Here is a 13,590-nt window from a genome sequence, read left to right on the forward strand (position 1 = left end):
AAATCACATGAGCATTCTCTAAATAGAGGTTTTATTGTATTTCCCCCACAATCTTAACAGTTGCTGCCTTCCGGAATACTAATGCACGATATGGATTTTTACAGCCGATAGTATAGGCCTACGCTAACCGATAAATATTCTCCTGGCCAATAACCGATACGATAAACATACTATGTTACTTTTTTCACATTTTTGTATTTAAAAAAATAAGTTCTTAACCTGTATTTTATGCACACCTGGGATTAAAAAAAGAAGAAAGGGCAGATGTAGTGAGCAAAGATGGATGATTTAATATTCCATGGCTCTGACCTAATCAAATCTAACTGACATCACTATTGTGAACATAAAACAAACAACATTTCTGATATAATATGATTGTATTAGTAAAGTGTATCACTCAATATTCAATACAAAAAATATTTTATTATTACTTTATAGAAGCGAAAGCCTATAGCTGCTTAGTCTGCAGAAAAAAACACAAAAGGCATAGTAACTTAGACTCTTATTGGCATGTTACTGGCAACTAAATGTGCCGTCTGAAATGAATTTTGCATTGGGGTCAGTTCTATTGAAGTGATGATGGGGCAGGCATGGAAAGCCTCACTATAAGCCATCATGTGTCGTTTCACTTTTTACTGGAAAATGCTCCCTCTGGATTAAAGAAAGGACACTCTGTGGTGTTGACTGGTGTTTGTTATGTAAATGTGCGCATTTGTTTTCCTTGTCTCAGTCAGATCATGACTGCCAAGCAGCTAGCTACGTTAGCTTCACGTTATTAGGCCTACATGTAACGTTAGCGGGTTGCTTTTGGAGTTGACACAAACCCTTGATGTTTCTTTTCATGTAAAGCATGAGGTTCTCTATGGTTTAGGCCAGCGCTGGGAGCATGAAGTGCTTTAAATGCGGGGATGTTTGGTCACAACGAGTTTGAGGAACTATGTACGCCAGGCCATGGCCAGCTAGCTAACATTAGCCACAACAGCTAACGTTAACGTCAATGACTGTATGTTAACGCTAAACAAATCCGCTGCCTCTTCCCCACGTTTGGCTTAACGTAACACCAGCTCAGACTTTCCCCTAATCTCAGAAACCTTGCGGGACATGTATTGCAACATTTATGTTGGGCTGGCATCCATGGCTAACAGACTGGCTACCATAGATATATATATCTATGCTGGCTACTACTGGGAGACATGGCAGCTGCCTGTGTTTGGTGCCTCCGCTAAATAGTCCGTGCGGAAACGAAGCGAGAGAGACAGGTTCCTCTCCTTCCAGCGCCGTCTGCGCCGCATGGGAGTTTAAACTGACGGACTGTTGTGAAACAAAACACTCAGTGTAGCGGAGCCTCTGCGGTTATATAACCGTGACGTTTTAAATCGTGGTTAATAGTCAAACCGGTTAACCCCTGCATCCCTACATAGAACATTTTATTTCACTCTGACAAAAAAACAAAAAAACAAAAATTGGTCAGTCCGCTAAATCCTAAATTTGTGAATGTTATGGCAGCTTCTGATCCAAAAATACAGTGATGGTAGTGGCCGAGGCCGGGTCTCATTTATCAAACCGTGCGTAGGATCCCTAAGGATGAACTAAAATGATGACGAACCTATTCAATGACTACGCGCACACCTGCATGCACTTTCCCCGTTCAATTGATAATCAGGCGGATCCACATGCCGAATATTATTATGTTTATTATATGTTATATATATTAATTATCTAATTATTAATTATTAACCTATTATTCTAGGCACATATTAATACTTGGCACATGTAAGCCAGTGTGTTACTCACTAGTATGACTCCCAGTGTGTTGAGGTTGATGAGTTCAGTGTTGATGCAGTGTGTGTTGCTCTGCAGCAGGCTGGCCACCAGGCGGACCACGTTGAGGCGCGTGTTGCCCACGGGGGGGTCCAGCACCCCCCACGTGGTCTTCATCAGGTTCTTCTGTTGGTGGGAGGGAGGAAGCGGACAGCACACACACAAAGCACACATTATAAAAGTGATAGTTCCGGTCCTTGATTGTGAGTGGCTGAGCTGCGTTCCGAAGCCGTTGTAAAATACTCTATAAACACACACCTGTGACGGCATCACAGGGGGCTTGAAGGACTACATTTTATAAAAGCACGGCGTGCCTTGAACACCACTTAGCTGTTCCATACTATGTGTTCCTTGCTTGGAATATGTTAGCGCTAAATGTTAATTGTGTGATTGGTTAATGTACCATCACTCAGCTTTCTCTGTTGATTCTTATGACAATTTACAAGTTATACTGTACAATGGCCATCCAACTGGAGAAGACACTTTTGGTGTACAGATGTTGTATAAAATACTGGATCTCAAAATCCACTTTAAAAATTGTACCATCTCTAAGTATACTGAAACGGCAGATACTACAAAGAATGTGAACACTCAAGACTAAAAATCTTAAAATTGTCATGCAGTCTGCAACTTCTTCTAACTGAAAACGGCTGTTGTCATCACAAAACAAGTGTTCTTAACCAGCAGCAGAACTCTCTTGGCACGGCTTCTAAAGGCAGCTGTCTCTCTCTGTGTTTTACCTTTGGGGGCTCCAGTAGCAGCTGGTGAAAGTCTTTCAGTCTGGGTCTGACCGCCTCCAAGATGCTGTGGTTGACTGAGAACGAAGGGTGGGACATTCCAGGAGGGCAGTCCATATGGCCCTCAAACCTACAACAGAAAAAATAAATCATATTTTAGAAACATAATAGGCTATGTCCACAACTGACATTGTCAGTGCAGTGGGTTTGTATGGATACTGAGGGTCGGGACTTAACTTTAGGAACCAAAATGACTTGAATTACTTTAAACTGATTTAGCAAAGGGTGCTGGAATTGGCATTTGATTTCAGGGTGTGCTTATGTTTGGCATATTGCTAGCTGCTGCCATCTTCCATGGACTTTCCCCGTTTTGTTTGCTATTCACACGATGGCATTTTCGAGATGATTTTACAGTCAAACCCACAAGTTTAACAGTCATACTGTTCCTCCTAATGGTGCAAGCTGCCTGATGTTATAGCACTTCTATCCAACTGAACGCACAGCAAACCTTATCGTTTCCCTGCTGTGATTTAAACATATTCCCACTTGTGACTCCAGCACCAAGGTACATAGCAAACCGGGACTTCAATGCCATTTTACCCTACTCTTCTATTCTCCCATCGCTATATCATTCAGCTGTGCCTTATTAAGGAGACAAATTGACATACGCTGGTCTCCTGGTCTCAAACAATGTGAGGAGGATCTGGATAACACTGACGATTGCAGATTCATTCTTCTCCTTGTCAAAAATGTTGGTTAACAGCTGCTCCACCGTCTCTTGCCTGTGGTGAGGAGGACAGAGAAGAAGAAAAGGGGAAGCAGAGTTCAATGTTAAGACATTTTCCCCACTTGCCTGATGGGGCCAGTAGGTCATGGGGCCAGTAGGTCAGAGTTCTACTTAGCACAAGTGTGTTTTCACTGGCTCCACAGTAGGGCTGACAACTCCTGGTTGGTTGGGCAGTACGAGGGGGATTTGGGGGTCCTCCCCCACTCCCGCAAATAAAAGAGTCAATGACAATCAGAGTAAAGCACAGTTGCATTAATTATATTATGGGTTAAAAGTGACTGAAATCAGTCTGTAGTAGACTGAGCTCTGCCACTCATGCATACTACAGGAGTGAGTCACCACTTTAACCGCAAGGCATCTTTAACTAAATGCAAAATCAATCAGATATTGCATTCAATTTGGAGAATGACATGGCTGCAGTGTTTTGATTGCATACTTCTCCAGCGTGGCCAGCAGGGGGTCAGGCTCTGAGCAGCCTTGGACCTGGAACATCTGGTCTCTACTCAGCCTGATGATCTCACACAGGGACTGGGAGGCATTGGAGTGTCTCTGCCGCATCAAAGATGGACGGCCGATGGGGATAGAGAGAGGACAGAAGAAGGGGGGGGGGGGGGAGCAAGAAGTCAACATACTGAAGAAACACAAATATGTCTCCAGGGTTTCCGCTAGGGATGTCAACCGATAACCGACCATTTAAACATTAAACGATTAATACGATCAGTGTTAAAAAGAAGAAAAGAAAAATAAGCGATCAGTGTTAAAAAAAAAGAAAAAGAAAAATAAACTATACAATCCATTTCTTAAATAACTCATGCAGGCAACGTGCTGTGTATGTGTAGGCTATCTTCTTCACATTTAATTGTCTTCCAATGGTCTGTCAGGGTGAGTAGGCTACAGAGCTGCATCGCCAAATGATAGACATGATATGTGCACATTAGACTCATTCAGAGTGAGATCCATTTGTAGGCTCGCTCGCTCACTCACTCACTCCCTTTGCGCGGGCTGGCGCATAGGGCAGCAACAACGTAACAACAAACATTTGTAGGCTATGCACTGATTAACTGCTTACCGAGATGTTGTGCCCGTGGAAACAATGGCACGATAATCTACTCATGTATTTCAGACTACGGTCTTTAGACGAGGGGAGACATCTCGCCTGCCTAATCGCTTGTCAGCTAAGACTATCGGGGTCTCGCTGTGGAGGCAGACAGGCTGACACAAGAGCATATAGCATACCTCGTCAGTGCGCCCTGCAGCTTTGTGACATGGCATCCGCTGAAAGACACGCTCCGCACCGCACGGGGAAACGTGAGTAAGTGTTGCACCAACTTGGCCAGCCAGGGGAATGCATTAGGCTATAAATAGTGAATTTTAATCAGCGGGCCCCCCAATACTAAATCTTGGCTCCTGCGGCTTCAAAATAATATGAAACGTCATGAAGTCAGGGCGGCTACTTTTAAAAATCTAAAATATAAGCCAGCTTTGATTGGTTTAACTTTTTTGGTAGCAGCATTATTCCATTTGTATTATTTTATAGTTTTGATGCGTTTACTATTATTCTAAGTGGTAACAAATGAAGAACAATATGGTGTGTCAAATCTTTTCACTGGTAGTGTATCTTAAGATTGATATATGCAAATGTTCTAGGAGCGTAACGTTATGCAAGTATAACTGAAATAACCTCATTTTTGGGAGCCCTGGCCAAGAAAAGCAGCACAACGTTACAGATGCTACAAACATACATTACATTAAATAACGTTACTTCTATAGAGAAATAATGGTGGAAAGCACATACGGTTAAAGAAAAGTAAAACTGTACAATTGTCCGACCGCCGGCGTACTGCACACACATGACCTAGGTACAACACCCAATGCAAAAATAAATAAATAAAAATACTAGAGGAAACACTGGACCTTTAAAGGCTTTAAAGTCAAGATCAAACAAATATTGGCGATACCAGCACAAAAACAGGTGAAATTAACGGTCAGTGAACAAAGCAGCCAAAGCCATACTCTTTCTAAATCGAACATCGAGCAGATACTGAAATGTCTGAAATGTTAAATTGATGGTATAAGAAAAAGGTTAACAGACAATTCATTGAAGGACATAATGTACTACTGTGTCGGACAATGAAAATAGGATGCATATTGTACTACTAGCTCTGTTCTGTATTCATCCAAGAGTGGACATGCAGCGCTAGTAAGAAACCTGTCCCTGCATAATTCATGATTCATTTCTATTTAGCACTCAATAACAACACACATTGTTAATAACAAGTACAAGGATGGCACAGAAAGTGCTTATATTTCCACTGTGGTCATAGGTCAAATAAATAAATAGCACCAGAGCAGAAGAGCATGTTGGGACGATAACTGGATTTAAGACTTTTTTTAAGACATTCAATTCAGAAAAGTCATTTTGATTTGTGCATCTGCAGATATCCTGAATAATCTTGCTTAGTCCAATGAAACTTACATCTTCATCCTGTGAAGACTGTACCATGTCCACCAGTCTCTGGATCACCTTCTCCTCATTCAGCCACTATAAGAAGACAGGGAGAGGAGGGGGTTAAGGACAATGTGGTCCGGACAACAGCACAAAAGACAGAAAATAAGGACATTTGCTTGATAAGTGGATGCAGAGAGCAATTATTCATAATGGGCCCAGGTACAACTGAAGAAAGCCTACAGGTACCAGCAAACCATAAAGTGTTGTCCCACTACTCACGTTGAGGACGTCCTGTCGAAGCTGTTGTGGTTCGATGCAGGTCAGCATCCTGAGCAGTAGGTCCATGATGGCCGATGTCCCGATGTGTTTGATCATCAAGTCTACAAAGTCTTCCCGTTTTCGCAGAAACTCCACAATCTACACAAACAACAACAAACCATACACATCTTAAGGTTAGTACTAGGGTTAGGTCTGATATGGGCTTTTGAAGGTTGCTACACATACCAATATTTATGGAGCGAAGGTTCTGACAGCTCTGTCCTACAAAGTCAAAGTGCAGTAACTATGCAAACAATGTGCAGTAACTACACAAACAGTGAAACCAAGAAAAATGACTTAAAAATGCGTCCAAAGTCCAGGAAAATAGGTTATATGTAGACAAGTGATAATGTGCTCAAGTATTGTCATTACACAGTTGTTTTTTTATGATCTTGCCATGATGACACACACACAGACTCACCTGTTCAGGCTTGCGTCCGATGAGTATGGAGAGGACCTTGGAGAAGAAGCTGGCCAGGAGCGGGTTGAGGGGCGGCTCGCTCTGGAGGAACCCGTACAGCTTCATCAGCAAACTCTCATCTTCTCCCAGCCTGTCGTTTATCTGGCCCACATCTGATGTCAGCAGCTCACACGATATGTTGGGGTACCTGCAAAACAGACAAATAACATTTGTTTGGGCTGCCGGGAATGACCGACCCCTTTTCTTTCAAACATTGGGGGGGGCTTTTAGTCAGATTTTAAAGTGGCTTTGAAAAAGTACAGACTAGGTTTTTCTCTAGTACTTTGTGTTTTTATTTTTGCCCAACAGTTCTGTAGGTTGGCGGAGCAGGTCCTTCATATTCATGTGATGTACCTTATAGCTGATCATGTGCTGTGTCTTACTTGTATTTGACCTTCTCGTCCACCTCGGTGCTGGGCTCCTGTGTGATGAAGCTGACCAGGCTCTCCATGCAGGGTGGTCTGAGCAGGAAGTCCACCAGCTTGTGGTTCTGGGCCTTACACTCCTGTAGAACATCCTCCTCGTCCATCACCTCCGTCAATGTCACCTCCTCCTTCTCCAATAGCGTGTCGATGTGGGACGTAGTGTGGAGGTCAAACTTCCAAAACATCTTGCTCTACAGGACACAAAAACAAGTCAAGTTTATTTGTATAGCCCTAATTCACAAACATGTCAGAGCGCTTTTACAGAGAATATGTCTAGCTAAGCACTATCAATAAACAGGATTGAACAATCTTATATTAGAGAGAGAGAAAGTGGAGGGTGGGGATAGGGGGAGAGAATGGGGGAGAAGGGAGCGCGAGGAGAGAAAGAGAAGGGAGAGTATGGGGGAGGGAGGGAGAGAAGAGAGAGAACAGAACAAACCGGGTATACTGGGGCTGGGCGATACGGTTAAAATCAATATCACGATAATCATATGGGTCATTCTCGATACCAATGCAATTTATATCACAATATGGTTCTTGAAAGCAAAGTCACATTTAGTAATCAAATAATATTATAATTACGTCACCAAATAGTTAACTCATTAAGTGCCATAGACGACCTAACTCGTCTTACATAATCCAGCGCTTAAGTGCCAAGGACGAGCTAACTCGTCTTACATAAACATTTTTTTTTTTTGACGGTGGGACATCAATCAACCCCTTTTACATCTTCGAGATAACTATTTGGAGCAAGAGCATGTGTGTAATCTATTTTACCGACCACTAAGTGGCGACAGAGACCGAGAGAAGCCACAGCCACGGGACCCAAAAGCAGCCGCCTCCCGCGGAAATGGCTTGGCGATTTTACAGTCAGAAGCCCGGACACACACACACAGAACGGACAGAGATCCCTTCCCCCCAGAGCCGCGGAGCAACGCGCGAACACACACACACACACACACACACACACACACACACACACACACACACACACACACACACACACACACACACACACACACACACACACACACACACACACACACACACACCGCGGGAGCAAGCCATTCAAGGAAATGGCGACGCGATTTTACAGTAATCCATTTCAGACTCGTCTTGCCCGACAGACAGGCAGGCAGGCAGCAGCAACGCGCTTCTGACACGCCCGCTGTTAGAGCCAGGAGGAAGGAGGAGAAGACACACGGAGGGAGGAGTTTGAATGAGAGGGGTGTTTCCTGTTGTTATGGAGGAAATTACTGTTCAAAACTATTGTTTAGAATGTCTGACGGTCTTACTGATGCCAAAAATGAATGGTTAAAGTGACTGTTTCACAAAAAGCCATTTATCTCTGAATAAATTTCCAGACGCTGAAACCATGCTGTACTCAACGGCTAATATCTACATAACTACTAACTCTGCAAACTAACTCTTTTAGACAGAGAAAGCACACATTCTATTAGTTATTTTTAGATGATTGGTGTTCATGAATTCTTAACAGAAAAGAATCCTCGGCTGTTCTAAAATGAGCCAGAATCGTCAAAAACACCCCTGGCACAACTTACCTACAGGAATGAAAACATGGCTGGCATTCAATGTGTTAAACACGGTTCTTACACATTTTCAATAAAAAAATTCCAGACTTTTTCGAGACCTTGGTTTGTTTTGAAGATGTCTGCTGTTCAATATCATTTACACAGATAAACATATTTTCCCTGCTAACTAGTAGGGCTGGGCGTTAAAACGATAGCAATATATACCGACGATAGACACGTCATCAATACAATAAAAAAATAGTTTGATAAAACGTCGAGAGTCGGCTGCATGAAAAAAACACGAGCGCTCCTCCTCCGTTCTCCTCCAGCCTATCATGTCCTTTGTTAATAGAGCATGCTATGAGTGACATGGAAACAGCCAATCATTTAACAGACAAACCCCTAGCATGCACCCGCCCCAGCTCATAAACAGCCAATCGTATCTCTTGACAATGGGCAGTGCTAGTGACGATGCGAACAGCACGTTTGGTCTCACCCGGCACCACACCACCACACATGAAACAACAACACCACAGAAGAACGACAAAATAAGTGTGGGAGGAGAAGACGTGGAGGAAATTGTCAATAAAAGGGATGCAGAAAGCAGAACACCATTGTCTGTAAACGCTACAAAGAATTAAATGTGAGCAAGTTTCAATTCATGTTAACGTAAATTGACAACGTGTTAAGATGTGTTCCATATAACGTTACCGTTAGGAGCCCGCAGTCTTGTGTGACCAGGACATTAACGGTAATGTTACTCACCAATTTCACAAAAGCGGACGTCTCCAATGTCATTAAAAATTATAAATAATTATCAATATCGACTGATGTGAAATATTGTATATCGATATACTTTTTAGCCCAGCCCTACTAACTAGGTCATATGTATAGATGATGATTGTTCTTCACAGCCACAAATATCAAAATATGTGAGATGATTGGCAGGGTACTACATGCTTTACATTTTAAAACTCATATTTTTCCATGTTCTTAACTGGATGTGATTTTGGTGCAGGGTATTTGATATAATGCATACTGACAGTGGCTGGGTCATGAGAGCATCCCTCTATCTGAACATTATTCTGATCATCAACACAAACTGTGGACTCAGTGGCTCTGCAACAACATCAAAGCTAGGATTATGTGTGTATCGGACCTGAACCACAACAATTTCCAGAATTTTCCAGACCTTTTTACAAATTCCCAGACTATTCAGACAAAAAATAAAAAAGTGGAAATAATAAAATTAATTTTTAATACTTTTCCAGACCTGCATAGGAACCCTGAAAGTAAGCATGTTGAAATCTCAATTACCCTGTGTATCTCAATTACTTTTACTCCAGTGTTTACAATCACACACACACACACACACACCAGTAATGATGATATTTTTTGCTTCCTTCGCCCACCTGAGTGTGTTGGAGTCCAGACAGTGGAGCTCAGGTTAAAAAGAGGTGTGTTCTAGTCTTTGGGAGTTGTGGCCCATTCCAGGCTGGACGGACGGACGGAGGGACGGACGGACAGACAAGCAGACAGCGGTGTTGGACAGACAGGTAGCACACATACAGCAGCTCAACAGCACGCACCTGAGAGAAGGAGACAAAAACACACAGTCAGCACTAGGGCTGGGTCGGTTTGAAAATGTTAAAACCGGTTCGATATTGCCGTCTAAACCGGATCGAACCGGTATACCGATTTTTTTTTGTAATTAAAAAAAAAAAAAAAAAAAAAATTTAAGCAGGGCTCCCGAGTGTGGCCCATAACTGTCTGTAGTGCAACTTCAGTCCACCTGATAGCGATAATACACCTCTAAGCTGGTATTGTCAACCAGCAATGATACTGAATAAAAAGAAGCAGGACACCTGTGTAACAAACACACCCTGTATTTATTTCTCATAACTATTCAGCTCAACTTTTCTTCTAAACATCAAAATAATAAATGAAATAAGACTTCTGCCTATAGTGCAACTTGAGAAAATGCTAATAAAAACACAAGCAGTGCAATCAGAATGGATTGGCTTACAGCTGAGCTGCCTTATAAACTTCAAAACTCACAAATTCACACAATATAGGGCCTAGGCATGGGTCGGTTTGAACATTTTGAAACCGGTTCGATATTCCCCCAAAAAACGTATAAAAGCGGCTGCAGTTGGTGGCGATAATGCACCTCTAAGCTGGTATGCTGCCAACCAGCACGAACACTGAATACAAATAAGCAGAACCTTTTAACTGTAACAACACACTGTTTTTATTTCTCATAACTATTCAGCTTAACTTTTCTTCAAACATCAACATAATAAACAAAATAAGACTTTTGCCTACTAGTGCAACTTGAGAAGAGGCTAATACGAACAATAGTGCAATCAGAATGGACTGGCAAAAAAAAAAAAAAAAAAAAAATTAGGTTTTTTCGGTTTGCACGTGATCAAACCGGTTTGGGCTCGTATACCGAACCGAACCGGTAAAACCGGAAATCGACCCATGCCTAGTCAGCACCGCTGCTGGCCATTTGGGTGCCCTAAGTGTAATTTTTTTGTGGTGGCCCCCCTCATCCCAAGAAAAACTCACAAATGCAATCTTATATGTGTGTGTGTATTAGGGATGGGCATTTTAAGCAATTTAAATACTCGAGTACTCTCCTTCTATTATGAACGAGTGCTCGAGCACTCGCGCAGGGGGGGGGGGGGGGGTGTCTGTGTGATTACTATGGTAATGCCTGAGCAGGAGTAATCTGCTGTGTGGGGGGCTGTTCACACATTACGTTTGCATTTTTGCATGGAAAAAGCGCTACCTGGGGCATTTTTGGTCAGGAGAGGAACTGACTGATATTGGGTGACGCTAAGCTAACAGATTCTAAAGCCTACCTCAGACAGTAGCCTATCTCCGATGGTTGGATGGATGGCATTAGTGCTTTGGAGCAGACACGTTGTGAAACAAGCGAAGGCATTTCCATGTCCATTGTCCAGCAATGTCAGGTTATTGTCCAGTATCATCCATTTCACTTTATGATCACTGTTACATTAACGTAAATCCACGGATTACAAGGTCCGGTGTTCTGCCAAAAAGTGAAAACTGACCAGTGTGATTAACGTTACAGCTGCAGCTGAATAGTGATCACCATGAAGCGATTGTCTCCCAAAAAGTGATTCTTTCTCCACATTTCTTGTGACTAACGTTATGGGAAACGACAGTGTAGTCAGTAAACTAGTGCAATGTTTTGAATGAGTTTTATCGGGAGTGCGCTGTGAAGAAGCGTGCGGGAGCATATCTCCAGCCACCATTTTCGGGATGAGCTGGAAAACTTCCGGTTAAAACTTTTAAAATAATGTTACTTAAACAAAAGTAAATAGCTTATTGATGCACGTTGGAGGAGAAAAAGTATTTCAACGAATGAAGCAGCAAACCTTGTATCAAAATACTCGTTGTGATGTTATATAGCGTGAAACTGTGGCTCTAATGCATTACTCAAAATAAATAAGGTTACGTTACAATAAGCGTTTTATTTTGAAAGCAACAAAGCGGATGACGTACTTGTACATTCTGGCTGACTTGACGCCCGTGCAGTTCATGCTGCCAGATCCACACGACGATGCGGGCGTAGATCTTAGACCATTTTTAAAGGTGTGGGGAGTGGGGCGAGTACCCGAACAGCAGAAACGTTACTCGAATACTGACGTTATGAACGAGTGCTCGAGTACCCGAGTACTCGCGCCTATCCCTAGTGTGTATCGGTCGGCCGATATTGGCCGATCACCGATAAATCGGTATCGGCCATTATTTTTTTTATTTATTATTTTTTTAAGTGAGCATGTTGTGTATATTTTACCATTTTTCTCAACTGAAGTTATATATATATTTTTTCTCATGGTGTTTTTGTGTTTGTAGTCATTTATATTTATTAAATTCCCAATTAAGTTTACAGTTTCAGTGCACTGATGTGATTTTGGACAATGAAGTTTATTGCAGCTAAACTGTAAAATATCGTGCTTACATTATCTCAAGTCACGTCAAGTCATATCTTTGTCAAGTGTTTGATATTTGAGGGATCCTTGCAAAAAGTGTGTAATATAATGTGTATATAAAATATAAGGATATCGACCGATATAATGATAATCGATTTTTTTTAACTCCCTAATATCGGTATCGTCACCAAAAATCCAGTATTGGTCGGGCTCTACAAATGATTTATTTCATGCCATTACTAACCATAGCTTTTGCTACAAATATTCCTGTTGTGCATAAACTTACCTTCCCCCACCCCACCTCCCCTCAGCCACTACCACCATGTCCATGACCTAATTTTAGCTTAATATCATTAGGCTCTGCATTGGTGATTTTACTTCCCAGAAATGTGTGTACAATCTTGTGCAGTGTGGACAGCCAAAGCAGGAAGATGCATCAACATAAATGTCCTTGTAGTAGGAAATCAAATTTCAAAATCCAATCTGTGTGACAGTTATGACATCAACACAAATGTGCTTATTGTTAAATCCTCCTCAAACTCATATGGGGGGCATAATATCAATATCCCTCTCACACATACTGAAGTCAGAAATTTAAACATCATAGTTTGCTTAAATTATTACAAATCGTGCTGTAGTAGCTAATAGCTATAGTTAATTGCAGATTAGGGCTGGGCGATATGATGATATATTTTGTCTGGACGATAGAAAATGTATTTCGTCTCATATGATGCTCTATCGTTTATATCGTGTTGCAAATCACACTCTTTACGGCAATATTGTCCGTCATTTGGATGATGCTGTGCTTTCTTCATTCAGTTTTCTTTTTTACTCACGTCCAGTCCACACACGCACCAGACTCTGTGTCAACAAGCCCCTTGCATCCCTTTATAAGTGGCACAAATCAGCCGGTGATTAGGCTAAAGAGCAGGCAGATGTTACCTCCACTCCGTCCGCCTAATCTACCCAGGCATTTGCGCTGTGTTAAGTCCGCGTTTGATCCATATTTGCGTGTGTCCTCCTCCTAACGTTAAACCTGGCAAAACATCTCCTCCCATCCTCTCATCATCCCAAGAAAATCCATTGAGGGCCGACA

General features: G+C 42.1%; 1 protein-coding gene across 4 annotated transcripts in view; it reads right to left on the reverse strand.

The window, feature by feature from the left end:
- Positions 1-13,590, reverse strand: part of ppp6r3 (protein phosphatase 6, regulatory subunit 3) — a 40,878-nt gene that overhangs the window by 24,437 nt on the left and 2,851 nt on the right. For all 4 annotated transcript variants that reach the window (XM_083654619.1, XM_083654618.1, XM_083654617.1 and 1 more), the window contains exons 2-10: positions 9,942-10,118; positions 6,956-7,188; positions 6,534-6,720; positions 6,074-6,211; positions 5,822-5,887; positions 3,782-3,894; positions 3,227-3,340; positions 2,562-2,688; positions 1,795-1,947 (exon numbers count right to left, since the gene is read on the reverse strand). In XM_083654619.1, coding sequence (XP_083510745.1) covers positions 1,795-1,947; positions 2,562-2,688; positions 3,227-3,340; positions 3,782-3,894; positions 5,822-5,887; positions 6,074-6,211; positions 6,534-6,720; positions 6,956-7,182 — 1,125 coding nt within the window. In that variant the 5' untranslated portion in view covers positions 7,183-7,188; positions 9,942-10,118. The remainder of the gene's footprint in view (positions 1-1,794; positions 1,948-2,561; positions 2,689-3,226; positions 3,341-3,781; positions 3,895-5,821; positions 5,888-6,073; positions 6,212-6,533; positions 6,721-6,955; positions 7,189-9,941; positions 10,119-13,590) is intronic.

The sequence above is a fragment of the Poromitra crassiceps genome (genome assembly GCF_964638095.1).
Source record: "Poromitra crassiceps genome assembly, chromosome: 18".
Classification (NCBI taxonomy): domain Eukaryota; kingdom Metazoa; phylum Chordata; class Actinopteri; order Beryciformes; family Melamphaidae; genus Poromitra; species Poromitra crassiceps.